This window comes from Coturnix japonica, chromosome 7 (assembly GCF_054131305.1).
Source record: "Coturnix japonica strain WE chromosome 7, WE-NBRP24, whole genome shotgun sequence".
NCBI classification, from domain to species: Eukaryota; Metazoa; Chordata; class Aves; order Galliformes; family Phasianidae; genus Coturnix; species Coturnix japonica.
In genome coordinates this window covers 16,065,630-16,082,500 of record NC_140669.1, presented here as the reverse complement: position 1 = coordinate 16,082,500, position 16,871 = coordinate 16,065,630, and the positions used below count along the sequence as shown (strand labels likewise).

At 33.2% G+C, this 16,871-nt stretch overlaps 1 protein-coding gene and 2 long non-coding RNA genes across 9 annotated transcripts in view; 1 reads left to right on the top strand and 2 right to left on the bottom strand.

The window, feature by feature from the left end:
* Positions 1-9,025, bottom strand: part of LOC146760089 (uncharacterized) — a 17,683-nt gene extending 8,658 nt beyond the window's left edge. Inside the window, exon 1 of the long non-coding RNA XR_014947931.1 lies at positions 8,906-9,025. This is a non-coding gene — a long non-coding RNA (uncharacterized LOC146760089). The remainder of the gene's footprint in view (positions 1-8,905) is intronic.
* LOC107316751 (sodium channel protein type 2 subunit alpha-like) overlaps positions 1-16,871 on the top strand; it is a 52,053-nt gene that overhangs the window by 22,831 nt on the left and 12,351 nt on the right. For 3 of the 7 annotated variants that reach the window (XM_085552396.1, XM_085552397.1, XM_032445896.2), the window contains exons 9-18: positions 91-232; positions 1,024-1,230; positions 1,955-2,236; positions 2,879-3,259; positions 4,165-4,297; positions 4,912-5,150; positions 6,592-6,765; positions 7,140-7,496; positions 8,624-9,076; positions 16,351-16,468. In XM_085552396.1, coding sequence (XP_085408522.1) covers positions 91-232; positions 1,024-1,230; positions 1,955-2,236; positions 2,879-3,259; positions 4,165-4,297; positions 4,912-5,150; positions 6,592-6,765; positions 7,140-7,496; positions 8,624-9,076; positions 16,351-16,468 — 2,486 coding nt within the window. Of the gene's footprint in view, positions 1-90; positions 233-1,023; positions 1,231-1,954; positions 2,237-2,878; positions 3,260-4,164; positions 4,298-4,911; positions 5,151-6,591; positions 6,766-7,139; positions 7,497-8,623; positions 9,077-10,213; positions 10,756-10,875; positions 10,960-16,350; positions 16,469-16,871 lie in introns of those variants that run through there. The other 4 variants (XM_085552398.1, XM_032445897.2, XR_014947926.1 and 1 more) reach the window with 3 other exon arrangements.
* Positions 11,690-16,871, bottom strand: part of LOC107316754 (uncharacterized) — a 38,276-nt gene continuing 33,094 nt past the window's right edge. Inside the window, exon 3 of the long non-coding RNA XR_004307998.2 lies at positions 11,690-14,509. This is a non-coding gene — a long non-coding RNA (uncharacterized LOC107316754). The remainder of the gene's footprint in view (positions 14,510-16,871) is intronic.

The following is a 16,871-nucleotide window of genomic DNA, read 5'->3' as shown; positions in this document are numbered from 1 at the left end:
TACAATAATTTTAAAAACAATTTTAATGTCAAGTGTTCTTTTAAAACCATTGGTTGGTTGGTTGTTGTTTTTTTTCTTTTCTTTTTTTAGTAAATGTCCAGAAGGGTTTATCTGCGTGAAAGCAGGTAGAAACCCCAACTATGGATATACTAGTTTTGACACATTCAGTTGGGCTTTTTTGTCCCTGTTTCGACTTATGACACAGGACTACTGGGAAAATCTTTATCAGCTGGTAAGTAGTAAAAATTACTTAATGTCTGACTGTCCCTAAAACAAACATGGAAAGGACCTTTGTTTATGTTATGTATCACAGCTATGGACAGCAGCTGAAAAAGTGCAGCATTTAGAAACACATTCAATTGCAGAATTAAGCAGTTATGGGCACTTAGTACAAAATCTCACCTGAGTTCTGAGTAGGTCCATAAAGGCTTTTTGTTCATTGCTTTCATTTTTTAGTGTATATTCTCTGACAGCAAAATGTGAATGAATCTTAACTTGTGCACCTTTAATCATGTAGGGTTTTTTGTTTGTTTTTTTTTTTTTGGTTACTAAAAGCATATCTTAGTATGAGCTAATTTTCTTACCACAGTTTTTCATTACAAAGCATGTAAAAATTAGTTAATTGTAGTAAGCATTATCTTTAAAATTATTTATTCATTTGTACCATCTTTAACTCCTTTTTTTATTTCAAATGGAAAGCATGCTAATACGCTCCAATCATACTAAGCATCCAATCTTTGATTTGTGATTTATATTAGTTATACCCATCACACTTCCTTCTCAAGATTATTAGGCTTTAAAGTAGGTTTGCCACAAAGAAATGTGGTCCTCTTTTTTTTTTTTTTCCATATCCATTGAAGCTTCTTTTATTTTCATTGCTTTGTAATTCAGATAATTTTGTATAGTCTTATGGACACAAAAACAACTGAATTTTAGTTTTGCACTTTTCAGACTTAGTGTTTCTGAATAGTGGAATTGATGTTTGTCTTCACCAGAAGAAATATTTTTCTTCTTCTCTTCTAGACATTACGAGCTGTTGGCAAAACATACATGATATTTTTCGTTCTTGTCATTTTTCTGGGTTCCTTCTATCTGATTAACTTGATTTTGGCTGTGGTTGCCATGGCGTATGAAGAACAAAATCAAGCAACTATGGTTGAAGCAGAACAGAGGGAGGCAGACTTGCAGCAGATGCTTGAACAGCTGAAGAGGCAGCAAGAAGAAGCTCAGGTATTTTTTAAAAGAATTTGGTCTTTAGCATACCTCTTTGTATGCTTTTCATTCAAAACAAAACTCAGAATTAGATAACTTTTATAAATTTAATTAAAAGCTGTAGAGAAAGGGATCTTTTTTGTACTTGTGAGATATATCTCACACATCTCTTCTAACTTTTAAAATTCTGATGTTGAAAGTTTTAAAGAATTTCTAAACAGAGAATAAGAACTACCCACAGATTGCAATTGCTTATCTGGGGCTGTATCTACTAACCTTTCATACTGATGAATTTCTCAAATTCTAAGCTTTAAAGTAATTCCAGTAGGTGTGAAACACTTGTCTAGTCTCTGATAAACTTAAAATGTTTAGTCTGTGTATTTGACTTTTTGACTGTGTATTTGAGCATAAAATCCCCTAAAAGCATCTTAAGGAAGCTGTCATTTACAATAATAGATACAGTTATTTTACAGAGTTAAGGTAGGATAAACTGTACCTGCATCTGACTCTTGCACATGCAATTTCATTCACTGAAACTAATTTAAAAAACAAACACAAACAAAAAAACCTGCCTTTCCCCCCTCATAAACACAAATCTATTTAGGTTTTTGTCACACATTTGAAAGTCATGATACAAACTTCAGAAATGAGCACTGTAGCATTCTTGACATACTTTGTAATTTTAAAACATCTGGTAGTTCACATATTTTTTAATGTTACAGTAAAATATTTACTTTGACAGGCAATTGCAGCAGCTGCAATAGAGATGACAGAGTTTGGTGGTGAAAGTGGACCTTCAGACAGTTCTTCTGAAGCATCCAAGCTTAGCTCAAAAAGTGCCAAAGAAAGGAGAAATAGAAGGAAGAAAAGAAGGCAGCGGGAGCATTCTGGGGAAGATGATAACATGAAAGATACAACACTTTCAAAATCTGAATCAGATGGCAGTATCAGAAGGAAAGGTTTTAGATTTTCTTTCGATGGCAACAAACTCGCTTATGGGACCCGACTCACATCACCCCACCAGGTTCAGTTTTATTGTTTCGAGTTGTGAGATAACTGTAATATCAAGCAAACTTCACTATAATCTTTCAAAGTAGTACAACTTAGTTGAAGAATTTGCTTTTATTATTATTATTATTTTTTTTATTTTTATTTTTTTAAATACTAACTGCATCTGGCAAGTGTTTTGATGTCATTTAATTGTTTGGGACCTGGTGGTTCTCAGCAGGGTACGTGGCAGTATGAAATTATCATAGTTCATTAGAAATAGAAATTCATTTTTAATTCATAAAAGGAAAGTTTAACTGTAATATATCCATGTAGCGAACTAAGGGTAAAAACACTTGAAATATTTTAACATAATACATGATCTGCGTGGATCATTAGAATTCCTAAAATCTTTATTTCCTCTCTAATACAGAAATAGAAATTGATGTGGCCTCATGCATACTCACCTTCTGTTTTCTAAGAATTGTTTTAAGTGTACTGTAAATTTACCTATTCAGATAATTGTCATCTCTCATGCATGTATCTGAAGTCTACCTGTGGTACTGTATTAAGAATAAAAATGGGAAATTCTGAGGGAATATAAATTAGTATTATGAATATACACCCATACTGTATATTGTAAATTCTCAGCCAGTGAATTTGTTTCTTTCCTTTACAGTCTTTACTAAGCATTCGTGGCTCCCTGTTTTCTCCCAGACGTAGTAGCAGAACAAGTCTTTTCAGTTTTAGAGATCATGGAAAAGAGAGAGGATCAGAAAATGACTTTGCTGATGATGAACACAGCGCATTTGATGATAACGGAAGCAGAAGAGGTTCTCTTTTTGTACCACTGAAACACAGTGAACGACGTGGTAGTAACATTAGTCAGGCCAGCAGATCATCAAGAAGGCTGACACTGTTTCCAGTGAATGGGAAGATGCATAGCACTGTGGATTGCAATGGAGTGGTTTCTTTAGTGGATAGACCTCCATGTCTCTTGTCACCTACAGGGCAGCTTCTGCCAGAGGTGAAAATAGACAAACCAACAACTGATGACAACGTAAGGAAAATTTTTTGTACCCCAAATTTTGTGATATTTGCTCATTGCACCAGAGAATGTTGTGTTGAAATGGGAGTGATTGAGAGATTCTGAATGTCTTTGTACATTTTACTGTAATGAAAATGATTCTTAGTGATTTGCTCAGAAGAGGCATGAAAATGAAAAGGAACAAAATAGCATATTTTTATAAACCTGCATAGCAAACAAATGCATGCATCTCTGTACTGAATAAATATCCATTTGAGGGGGTCAGATAGGTCAGTGTGATTTTTTTTATTGTTGAAACTAGTGAAATCAATCGGAGATTATAGCTGTTCAATGTATAGATATCTTTAGTTTTTAAGAATGAGATCCAGGCTGATCCATAGAAGTTACTTTTAGAGAATAATTGTTATTGCAGAAACTTCCTTACAAGTTCTTCTAATCACTTCTTATAAGTATCTTGTGATCAAACGGTTTGGAATTGAAGTATTGGTCAAGAAAGCATGAAATTAGGAACTCTGATTTTTTTTATTTTTTTTATTTTTTCTGGTTCCCATGCTATACAGGTTTGATTTGTTTGGTGAATGTCTCCAAAATTTTCTTACTTCTAATATGAAGTAAATGGTAATTAATTACAATACCATAGTGATTTGGAAATTAAATACCAAAACTGTTTTGGAGTACTTTATAAGCTGCGTAACAGTATTTGGAAGTGTAATATGAAAATACTCTCTTAAAAACCAAACACTAGGTTTATGTTACAGTGGAAAAAATCCTAATGTAATGGCACAAACAGGAAGTTGCATATATTTATGAATTCATTGAAACTGAAGAGTCTTTCTGATATCTATTCTGTCAGCATTTCTAAAGGTGAATTTAGTTTATCCCCCTACTCTATCTAATTTTGTTTGTTTGTTTCATAGAGTACTACTGCAGAAATGGAAATAAAAAAGAGACGTTCAAGCTCATATCAAATACCAATGGATTTGCTGGAGGATCCCAATCTAAGACAAAGAGCCATGAGTATAGCTGGCATTATCACAAATACAATGGAAGGTGTGTTATAACTGCAGATAAATGAATTTTCTAGACATAGTCATAGGTATGCATGTATTGTATCACTTGCAAGTACAGGAGACAAAAAGTAAATAGTCCTTGAAAATAATTGATAGGAAGAAAGTGCATGTACATAGTTAAAGAAGTGAAGGAATCTCATAAGTAGCCTAAGCTAAAACCATACCAAAACAGATAAAATGTATGTGTCACATGAGAAAATAAATATTAGGCCTTAGTTAAACAAGAGAGGGATTTTTTTATTTTTTTTTTTTGTAGGATTATTTGGAGTAGTGACATTTTTAGTAATGATACTCTTGAAAAAGCTTGATTAGTTTTCAAAAACAGAAATTAATATTACTTCCCTTGAAAATAATGACGTTTGAGATGATTGTGAAGTTGAAGTTTTACTGTGTAATTATCTCTAAATATAATGATACATTTTGAAACTAAGGCTGTTATAAGACAACTTTTTCAATTTTTGGATAAAAATTCTTAAATGTTTTTCTTCTAGTCTTGTAATACAATTTCAGTCTGCAACTATATCTTACTAAACTTTATTCGCAACTTGTTTGTTCTGTTTTCTTTTTTTTTTCTTTTTTTTTTTTCTCCTCCAGAACTTGAAGAATCCAGACAAAAATGTCCGCCCTGCTGGTACAAGTTTGCCCACACATACTTAATTTGGAATTGTTGTGAGCTTTGGATAAGAGTGAAGAGTGTAGTTTCATTTATTGTAATGGATCCACTTGTTGATCTGGCTATCACTATTTGCATAATTTTAAACACACTGTTTATGGCCATGGAGCATTATCCAATGACAGATACTTTTAACAACACACTTAAAGTAGGAAATCAGGTAAGTCCATCAAACTATATTATTTGATGCTATCTGAACATAAAATCAAATGAAAATGAATTCTTTTTAAAGGAGAAAGTATTATTATCATCTCACAAAAAAAAAAAAAAAAGCTTTAGGTTTAATTGTACTAAGTGTTGTCTATAAATAATACATATAATATAATAATACTTATTTTAAAGAGTATAGTTTCCATACTGACATTCCTGCAAAAAGTTTTCATTGACCAGATTTTGGATGATTAAAAAAAAGAAATCTGATTTGATTTTATTCAGTATTACAAGAATTAGTTGTGCTAAATTAGATCCTTTTTACTGTGAGCATCTTTAATGAGAGGGTTGCTCCAAAAATAATGCCTTTACTCTTTTTTATATTGGCCCACAAGATCAGTAGCAGATGATGTTGATATAGTAGTAAAGTTTGAATCTTTCCATCATTATTTCATTACATCTTGTTGCTTGTGACATGTAGCAGCAAACGGGCAGTATGACATGGGAGTATGAAACAAAGGTGTGTAGCTGATTTCCCCCATGTGAACAAACATTGCACCCATTGCCATTCATGAGTGTTTTCTGAGTGTTTGTGGAGACCAGCCAGTGGATGTGTGCACAGTGAAACAGTGGATGGTGCATTTCAGCAGTGATGTGAAAGATAAGCCATGTTCTGGATGGCCGTGCATACACAGGCGAAGAGCATCTTGAGCACCTCATCTGAACAAATCTACAGATTATGACCAAGGAGCTGTGTACAGACCTGAATTTCATCTTCAAAATGTTGAAAACATGATGGCAACATTGGAATATGCTTTGAAAGACTATCGAATATTCTTGAATTTATTTTTTTTAAATAGAATTTATCTTCCTAGTAAAACATGTTGATGTGGTTCTATAGATGCAGGTGGGCCTACTTATAATAAATACAATTGTCCTCTTTTCAGAAGCATTGTATACTGCCTCTGTACCCTGTCAGGAGCAGAAAAGTTTTGCTTCAAACATGAGCCTTGACAGAACTGACCTTTTTGGCAGTTAGCAAAGAGGAGGCATGCAGATTGTCACTGTGAATTCTGTAGAACAGATTTAATAGCATATCACTCTCCACTTTGTGATCATTTCATATGTTTTCTACATGTTAGTTAAAGGAGCTTTCATTGTGGCAAGAGCATCTATCGTGCTGGGAAATACCCCTTTACTTAGATGTAGTGCATGTGGGGAATGAACAGGAGTTGCATTAGATATGGTTTGTTCTTCACAAGATACTAAATGTATCTCAGTTTAACTGAAAGTTAATAGAATTGCACTGCAGCTCGTTTTGATTATCTTTGTGATATTTTTTCTTACTGGCATTCAGCTGTAAGAGCGCTGTCATTATATGTTGTTCTTTGTCTTCTGGTTCAGCTAATTTGTAGTCATTTATAAGTTAGTAATACACGTTCTTCTTCTAGGTTTTTACTGGAATTTTTGCCGCAGAAATGGTTCTCAAAATAATTGCCATGGATCCTTTTTATTATTTCCAAGTTGGCTGGAATATTTTCGATAGTGTTATAGTTACCCTTAGTTTGGTGGAGCTTTTTCTGGCAAACGTGGATGGATTATCTGTTCTGCGGTCATTCAGATTGGTAAATAAATTAATAATTAAATGATATCTGCTAATGCATTATGTGTAGTGTTCCAAATTTTAATTGTATGTATGCAAATAGAATTGTACCATTCATATGCTAATATATTACTGATGTTACGTTAAAACTGTTTTTTTTTTTTACCATATATTGAGAGAGGATGTAAATAAATTTTTGTAGTCTTGTTTGATGCCATATCTGAAAGTTACCAAAAGTGTAATTTTTCTTCTGAAATGTAGGTTTTATAAATTTCATAAATTACTTAATCTTTAAAGGGTCAGTCTTTTCCCCTTCAGAAAAATGAATACTTTATTATAATATATTTCTATAGCATTTTTCTAACTACTACAAATAATGTCTGTGTCATTTTTCAGCTTCGAGTTTTTAAACTAGCAAAATCCTGGCCAACTCTAAATATGCTGATTAAGATTATTGGCAACTCAGTGGGAGCTTTGGGCAATTTGACCCTGGTGCTGGCCATCATTGTGTTCATTTTTGCTGTGGTTGGGATGCAGCTGTTTGGAAAATACTACAAGGAATGTGTCTGCAAGATCTCCAGTGACTGTGAACTTCCACGCTGGCACATGCATGATTTTTTCCACTCTTTCTTGATTGTATTCCGAGTGCTGTGTGGAGAATGGATAGAAACAATGTGGGACTGCATGGAGGTTGCTGGCCAGCCTATGTGCCTTACTGTCTTCATGATGGTCATGGTGATTGGAAACCTAGTGGTATGTAGCCAAAATAAATAGTGAATTAATGTAGAGAAAGAATGATAATGAAACTAGAAATTAAGCTGTTTTGTAGCATTATATGTGTTACTTAAATATGTTTTTTTATGATCTTGAATGCTGTGAATATCGATGCTGATGTTATATTTCTGATCCTAAGTAAAATCCTCGAAATGGAGGATGGATCTCTCAAAGTAAAATTCAGAGGATATGAGTTAGAAGGACACACATCATGTGTTCAGGGTTTTGTGGACTAATCTAGTTACTTAGAGTAGCATAGGCGCCACAAATATTCACCTTGGATGGGAGTTTGCTATTGTCAGAAACAGACTTATCAGGTCCTTTCCTTCTTAATCAGTGGAGGCATCACGTGAATTTACATATAGCTAGTTGTTCTCTTTTTCTTTTTTCCTGCTCTTTTCTGTCCAAAAGGCTGCTTTAAAATTCTGTGACTCTGAAGTTTAATCAATTTTGAACCCTGCTTACTTTTGACATTTCAAACAGTGGGGGAAAGGAAATTTGAATAGGAAGGCAGTAATATTGCTTAAAACGCAGGTTCAAACACTGCACATTTTCTTTCCAATTCTTAACTGCTATTTACAAAAGTTTTAAAATCAGTAACTTCTTTCTCTCTGAAAGAGGAAAGCATCAGTACAGTTTGTACATTCCCAGGTATAAATTTGTCTTTTAAAATATGTTTTATATTTATTAACTCACTGTTCCCAACAGCTTAGTTTTACTCTGTCTTCAGAGCTGCTTAGAAGATCTTGGTCTGAATACCTTAAGAGCTGCTATTCTACAAGTTAATTGGATACTGCTCTATCCAATACCTTTTGAGTCTTTTTGAACCCTGGACTATTATAAAAAACCTGAAATTTATTCTATTTTAAGGTGGGAAGATGATGAGAGCTAATGTTTTGTAGCTTATATTACTGTATCACTTTTATCAAAAAGAAACTGCATTGTGTGTAGAGCAGGTGCTCTGCTTACACTGTATTTCCATTTTATTTACTATTGAATTTCCAGAATCATGCAGTGGAAGAGAACATGAAAACTAAGTTGTTTATACTTGGTGATAGAAGAAAGATACGAACTAAGAAACCCAGGTGTATATTCTTTGTTTTCAGGTACTGAACCTTTTTCTGGCCTTGCTGCTGAGTTCATTTAGTTCAGACAGCCTTTCTCCTACTGAGGATGATAATGAAATGAATAATTTACAGATAGCTGTTGCAAGAATTCAGAAGGGAATAGCTTATGTGAAGCAAAAAGTAGGTGAATATATCCAAAAATCTTGCTGGAGGAAACAAGTGGCTGCAAATGAAAGAACAGCAACAGATCAGATTAATGATGAAAGACACCATTGCATTTCCAACTGTACCATTGCTGAAATAAAGAAAGATACAACTTACCACAACAATGAGAATGGAACAGCTGGTGTTGTAGGAAGCAGTGACTATCCATTGTTCATAAACAATCCAAGCCTTACTGTTACAGTACCGATAGCTGTTGGAGAATCTGACTTTGAACATCTAAATACAGAAGAGTTTAGTAGTGACTCAGATTTGGAGGAAAGCAAGGAGGTAAGATTTAAATGACTTCCATTTTATATGAATGAGTTGTTGTGATCTTCTGTCATGAAACACTTCCCGCTTTCTTGTAGCTGTACTTCCTTGTTGCAAATAGATAATGATTATAATTTCAGATTACTGGACTGAGAATTAATTGTGAATTGAGAAACAAGGAGCTAAAGGCAAAATTATATAAAGACATTTGAAACCACTTATAAAAGAGTTGTGAAAAACAGTCTTTTTCCAAATTTTTCAGGTGGATAGAAGAATTAATATGTACAGAATAAGCAGACAAAGGACACTGATTTTATATGAGCATAGTGTTTCCATGAAGTAAGGATGAAAGTAAACTGCTGTTAAAAAACAATTAATAGACATCTTAAAATATATATATATATAAATGTATATACATATATAAATGCTATTTGCATCGGATTTCTAACACCCACTGAATTCAGCTTTGTACAGGATAAGCTAACAAGGTACTAACTGAAGCTAATTATACCAGTAACAGTTTTTCAGTTCTGAATTTACATTATGAGGAAAAGCCATTAGAACAGTGTTAGTATTATAAAGTGAAAATGACATATAAAAAAAAGAGGAAAAACATAACTGCTAATGAAAATATTTAATTTTTGTTTGTGGGCATTTTGCAGCTGCCACTTCAAAGACATCTGCTTTAACTTAAACTGAAGCGGCTTTAGGAGTGTCGCTGCTGATGCAGACATCCCTGCTCCAGTCTAGATTGCTATGTCTAGATTTTTTTGGTGTTTTTGTTGTTTTCTTTTTCTTGGTTTGAGTGTTTATGTTGGCAATGAATTTGACCTTATTCTTTCCAATTAATTTTGGAAATGAGTTTGTTGCAGCAGAGTCTAATCAAATTTCATTTGAAAGGTGTTATAAGGTGACTCTTAAAGTGTTTCTTTTAATGTAGAATATAATGAGTAATTTTATTGCATTTGTCAGGAAATAAGCTATTGAAATAGCAAACGTCTGATTTTTTTATTTTTTTTTTTTCCCCATCTGCTTTTTGAGGATTCTGTTTCTCTATGCATTATGTTGACCTCTCAACAGAGACCTTAGGTTAACAAGACGCCCCTTAAAAACAAACATGTACTCATAACTTATAGTATTAATTTTGCATTGTAGGGAAGCTATAATATCTGTGGAACAGCTGCTCCATCTTTTACTTGCTGTTAATCAAGATGAAGGATGCTGGCCTTTGTATGTTTAAATATATCCTGGTTTTGTGGAAGGAATGTCTGATGAATTCAGGAATTCTTCTCCCATTCTGATAAATGATAAATCTACGTCTTACTTGCAAATTATGCAGAAGTTGTGGGCACTTGGTTCTTAACTGTTCTGTATTTAAGAACTGATGAACAAGTCTATTGCAATCTATATTGCACTTTAAGCTATTGATGATATTATTTACCCATGAGTTTTCATGTTTGACCCAGTACAATTGAATTCTGTTTTGTTTCCTTTTGTCACATGGCTTCTTTCTGAATTTGTATCCTAGATACACATGTAGGATGTACTGAAGATTAGGAGTAACTTTTCTTTACGTTTCAGGCCAAAGTTAAACTTATGAGCCTCAGATATCCTGCTAATTTTATCTTTTTCAGTATGTCCTTGGATATTCCTAAAACTCTAAACATCAGTAATAAATGTTATGTTTTGAAAATGTGTAATGTGTCTCAGAAGCACATATTTAAATGAGTGTCAATCCATACTTGTACTGTTTCCAGAACCCAAACAACCCAAAGGGTACCGTGTTTTAACTTCATTGCGTACCATTCTTCTCACAGGAGTAAAATCAAGCTGGATCAGTCAAGAATGCAGCTCTGGTGCTTTTTAACCAGGCAGAGCAACGTGTCAGCACATTTACACAGGTTATCTAAAAGAATCATACGTATATATGATCACTTTTGAGATTGACTGGCCTGCATGCTACTCAGTTACAATATATTTTCCCCATCCATTGCAATGTAGTGGAAACATGCACAGCCACTGAGTCCCATGACTCATATCACAGCATGGTTGGGGGGAACCCCAACATGTTCCTCTGTCCTTGTTACATCTTTGATATTTTCTGTACTACTTCTGTTGCATAAGCTGCATGCTTTGTAGACTTTGGTTATTGTTAACTGAATTGCTCTCAAGACTGTTCAGGGTCTAAAATGATTAGCAGCCTGTGACTTTGAGAAAATGGAAAGGTAATCTTCATTTTTTCTGTTCATCTGTTCAACCATGTTTTTAATGTCATGTAACTACAAACATTTTGTGATTGTGTTCATTTGCCCAATGCATAATGATCTTCTTTAGTGTTATAGTTACATATATGCTAAAATATTTATAACTTTTAACATAAATTTTTTCATATTTATTCAAAATGGTTTGATTTTCATTTCTACTGCAGTTTTTTTCTTTTTTATTTAGGAGAAGCTAAAATAATAGAGTGAAAGATGTACTCCTGGGAACAATCAAACAAGTTTCTTATTTTTGTTATTATTATTTTGCATACGCATGCTCCTTTTGGATGTGTCTGCAATGATGTAGTGTAGTTATATTCTGCTCAGGAAGTTTGTGTGCCTAGCACGAGAATTTAGTAGCTTATTACTGTAACTCTTCATTGTGAATTTTTTTTTTTTTTTTTTTTTTGTGAATTTAGTTCAGTTGTACTTTAAAAACATAAAATTTTAGTCAAATTTTTCAGGTAGGGTTTAGGTGTCTAAATCAATCCAGGCTTTTTAAAAAGTAGAGAAATGTGAGCAAGAAGAATAAAATAATTATGGAAATAAAGCATCAGACTACAATTCAGACAGCTGTTTTACAAACAGGGTAGCAGATAGTACCCTCACAAAACTCTAAACTCAGGAACTCGAAAAACATGAAACAAACTTTAGTTACATCAGTTGCATATTTCCTATTCCTGATTATCTCTTTAGAATAAGCAGGAAGTTGCACTTAATGTTTTGGGATCGTTTCCCATGTACATTTTGTTGTTGTTGTTATCTGACTTTCTTGTGTATTCTTTTGTGCTGTATTATATATTAGAAGTATTTTAGGTCTCATTGCTGTGCCTTGGTCTTGCAAGCTGGTTCAGAGAGATGGAATAGGAAAATGTCTTCCCTACAATTTTTCTAACCATTTTAGAAAAGGCACTTAAATGGGAGAGAATAAATCATACTATAGTGTTCTACTGGTGCTTCATATGGAGAGATGATTCAGATTTGATGGATATTGTTTATGTGACCCTGCTCTGTTTTCAGGCTTCTTTTGCCATGAATTTGGACAGCTGTAGAACAGCATGTGAAATATCAAACCAGGGATTTAGGATATTTTATTTGAAAGCTCTTGAATTTTTGTTTGTAGCTCGTATCAGCTTATTATTACTTTGTTAGCGATACTGTGATTCTTATTCATTTTTTTTTTCTCCTATGTATCTTAAGAGAAGATGTGCATATCAATTTAATTTTTCCACAGGATATAGATGCAGTGAGGTATATTGGGATTCTAAAGAAAAAAAAAAAGAAAGCCCACATGGAAGAAACTGTGTACTGAGTCTTACATAGAAATGCCTATTTTTACTCTGTATATATAAAAAAGACACCCTCAAAAGTGATTTTACTGGCTGTAATTATGCTAAATATACATACTCAGGGAGCAGTCAGGCTATATGGAATAATGAGGTATTTCCTGCTGAAAATCGAACAGATTAAGCAGGGATATATACGATTTGTGGAATGAAGGTGGTGTAATGGGTTTGCTGAGAGTTTGTTTCATTTCTACATAGTAATATTTATTGCATACTCTTCTTTAAAAAGGTTTCTGAAACATATTCTCCAAAGAGAATATTTGTTATCAATTGTTACCAGCAACTGTCTTTAACAGGCAGAGAATTGCGAACTGTTTGCTCATTCTTTTGTCTTCCTTCTTTTAAGCAACACTAGTAATTTATTTTCTCATTTCTCTCTTATAGGCTTTTATTTATTTTTTCATTTATATGTTACCGTTTTTTCCTTTTGTTTGTCATTAACAGCTGTGTTAATGGTGCGTTTGCTCTTTGCTGTGGCACTTGAGAACTATATTGCATTTTCCCTTACTGTTTGAATATTAAAAAGTGAACTGTTTATAAGTTGACACACGGTAGGTTGCACCATGTGAACTAATTATTATTTGGTCTTGTGGAGTTTTTTATGTAAATTCATCATCTGCAATTTGTCATGCTTTCATTTGTTATATTTAAGATGATGCTCACTACAACTTTAAGCTTTACTAATTACCTCAAGCAATCAAAAGTGTCTTCAGCGGGATAATTTGATGTTAATTATTTACTGTATTTGTACCATTATACCCTCAGTTCCCTAAAAGAAAAAAATCCTGAGCGCCAGGTTTTGACAGTGTACCACTATGGTAGGGAGTTTGTATTTAAAAGTTAATGGGCTCAAAATCTGAGTAAGTTTTTGCTGCCAACAGTAATAACTTGATCTTAAATAAATAAATAAAATTAAAAAAATTAAAAAAATGTAAAGTAGCAATGAGGGGAATAGTAAATTAATGAGCAAAAATTATTTAGCTTCTGATTTGCAGGCCTTATCACCTAACCAACTTTTGAGTACATAATTAATCCATTCAATCCAGTGTCTACTGTATAAGCAGTGAGGCTCTCTTAACTTAGTTTGGTGTACTCTGAACTGCAACTAAACGTTCTCAAATTACAAACTGTCCCTCCTAAAACTCCTCTCACTGGAGTAATTCATAAAATCTGTGGGATCTCTGCAAACTTTGTGCATAGCAAAGAAGCTAACTGTGTCAAGTTTAGTTAATACAAGAAATATTTCTGTACATATTTCTTTTTTTAACTGCCAGATTTGGTGGTGGTGATGTTGTATGATATGAGTGAAAAATGTTTGCATGCCACATAAAGAAGGCAGCTGGAGTTTGATTGAACCTGTTACTCTTCAAGACCAGGATTATAACTTACATCTTAGAAGAAGGTGTGAACCAGACAAGCTTTCTTTTATATTACAATAGTTCATAGAGCTTCCAGTTTTCCCCTAGATTCAAAAAAATATATATATTTTTAAAAGTAAACCTAACTTCTTGTTCTAAACACATTGTGCCAGAGGAGATTTAGATTAGACATAAAGAAAAAAATTTTCTCTCAGAGAGCAGTCAGGCACTGGAATGGCTGCCCAGGGAGGTGGTGGAGTTGCCGTCCCTGGCAGTGTTCAAGAGGCATCTTGATGAGGAGCTATGAGAGATGGTTCAGTAGCTTAGTGGGTAGTACTGGTGATGGGAGGACGGCTGGACTAGATGATCTTGTAGGTCCTTTCCAACCTTGTGATTCTAGGATTCTTGTCAGTTTCTTTTGATTTACAGTTGTTCTTCCATTCCTGCACTTAAAAATCTGTTTTCTTTCACTTGAATTCATGTGATCTGTTAAGAAGGATATATTAATTAAATTACAGTTTAGATGTCCCAGAGCACTAAGTGATTTTTGTAATTTCTACTAGCAATATGACACAAAACTTCCTTATTGTTAAAAAAATATAAAGATACAATTGTTTTTGTGTTTTATAATTCAGTTCATAAATTCAGGTTTTCTACCACTGCTGCAGCCTTTTGTATACTATTAGCTATGTTATGGAATGATGAAAGCAGAATATTCATAAAATAATGCGTTTATAATGCTGTTCTCAAATTCAGTAGGATTAGTAACTGGGAAAAGATTTGCTGTTAATATTTGTATTTTAAAAGTCATGCTTCTAAAAATGAAAAAAGATGTTTACATTAAATATGAATAACTTTGGGGTTCTATTGAAGACAGTTTCTAAAGTAGCTGCAAAGTAGGAAATATTATCAGATTATTTTTAATAAAAGTTAATGCAGAACACTGAGTTAGTTTCTCTTATTAAATAGTCTCTACCTTCTTCTACAAACATGTATGTATATACAAAGTAGACTTTTCTTTCATTTAAATAATTTTGTCCTTCCTCATTTTAAAAATGAGGTGTAACTAGTTTAACTTGTCTGTTGTATTTTAAATGCCTATTAACTGTGTAAATCTAGCAAATTCATGAAAATGATGTATGGTACAAAGTTCAGGCTGATTTACAAAGTGTGCTTACATCATTCCCTAAATACCTTTACTTGTGTTTTAGTGAATCTGTGTCTGACATTATGTACTTTCGATAATGAGGTCATAAAATGTCAGAGAATGCTGTGACAAAAACTACTTAGATTTAGTTTGGTACTCATACCTAGATCAAGTGTACAGAACACCACATTCTTCATTTAACATCTCCAGACTATGGACTGAGTGCAAGGTACATGATAAAAAATAAAATTGAATATATTCTTTTATTAGCATTTGTTTTAGTACTACTACAATCATTTAAAAATATATATGCTTTTCTTTCAAGGTGTTAACTGTACAAGTATGTGTACCAGAGTAACAAGTAGTTTCAGAATGCACAATGTAATACATATGTGCATTGACCAAAAAAAAAAGCATAAATGCGTATTAATGCCAGTTGAAATGTATTGGTCATACTTTTTCCTATTCAGAATTTTTAAGTACGTGTGGAAAGCACATAAAAGTGTTCATGTTGTAGTGATAACTGTATGTTAAGATAATGCATGTGGAATTCATTTTACATCTGTGCTAGGGAAATGTTGAAGTCCATGTTCAAATTTGAAACAGGATTTTGTGTTAATCCTGGATTTTACTTCAGTATTTTCCAATTTACATAATGATTGTTATATTAAAAATAATGTAAACAAAATTTTATTGTCAGATTGTCATGTGCCAGAAGTAGTTAGCTTGCATTGTAAAGAACTTCGCAGTCAAGGTTGAGGAGACTGCTATGATGAAAGCAGTTACCATTATATATTATCTAAAGCGTACAGAATAATTGATATCTTAAATCAATATAGCAACACAGAGATATAGTAAGAAAATAGTGGACCACAAAAAAAAAAAAAATAGTATTAAAAAAAATCTACTTGTTCGTAGTTACTTTTGAGGAATTCTAACATTTTATTATAATTCCAGAATTTCTGAAATTCACTGAAATATTGCATAATACCACTATCTGTTAGTAGAAAGGAGATGATTTATGCACATTTCAACAGCATTGACTGCTACATGTGGTTGTTTGTGACAAGTGTTGTTCTTATTTTTACTGGCACAGTGTGTAGCATGCTTAATATTAATGTCTGTTCTAAAACTATAATAATATTGAAGTATAACTGCTACTATGGACTTTTATTTTTAGAAGATAAATCTTTCCAGCTCATCTGAAGGAAGTACAGTTAATTTGGCTCTGTTTGGAGAAGAAAAAGCTGAGACTGAACCAGAAAAAGGAGCGGAGCTACAGACATGTTTTACAGAAGGTATGAAAATGAAATTAGGAGTTAGCAATTGCATTTCAGTTGTTGGAAACAAGCATTTGCAGTTCAAGGAAGCTTTTTTGCCACTGCTGTTCCAGATTCTGATTTAAGTCTTAGAATGTGATTAGCTTCCCCTTTTATAGGGAAAAAAAAAAAAAAAAAAAAAAGGGAGCTGCAATTAAGAAAGGAAAGACTCTTTAGCAGGGTTGATAGTGATAGAACAAGGGGAAATCATTTCAAACTTAAAGAGGGGAGGCTTAGGTTCAGTGTAAGAAAAAAGTATTTTATGTTGAGGATGGTAAGGAATTGGAACAGGTTGCACAGAGAGGTGGTAGATGGTCCATCCCTGGGGACTTAAAAGGAGAGATTGGACCAGGCTCTGAGCAGCTTGATCTGAATGTGGATG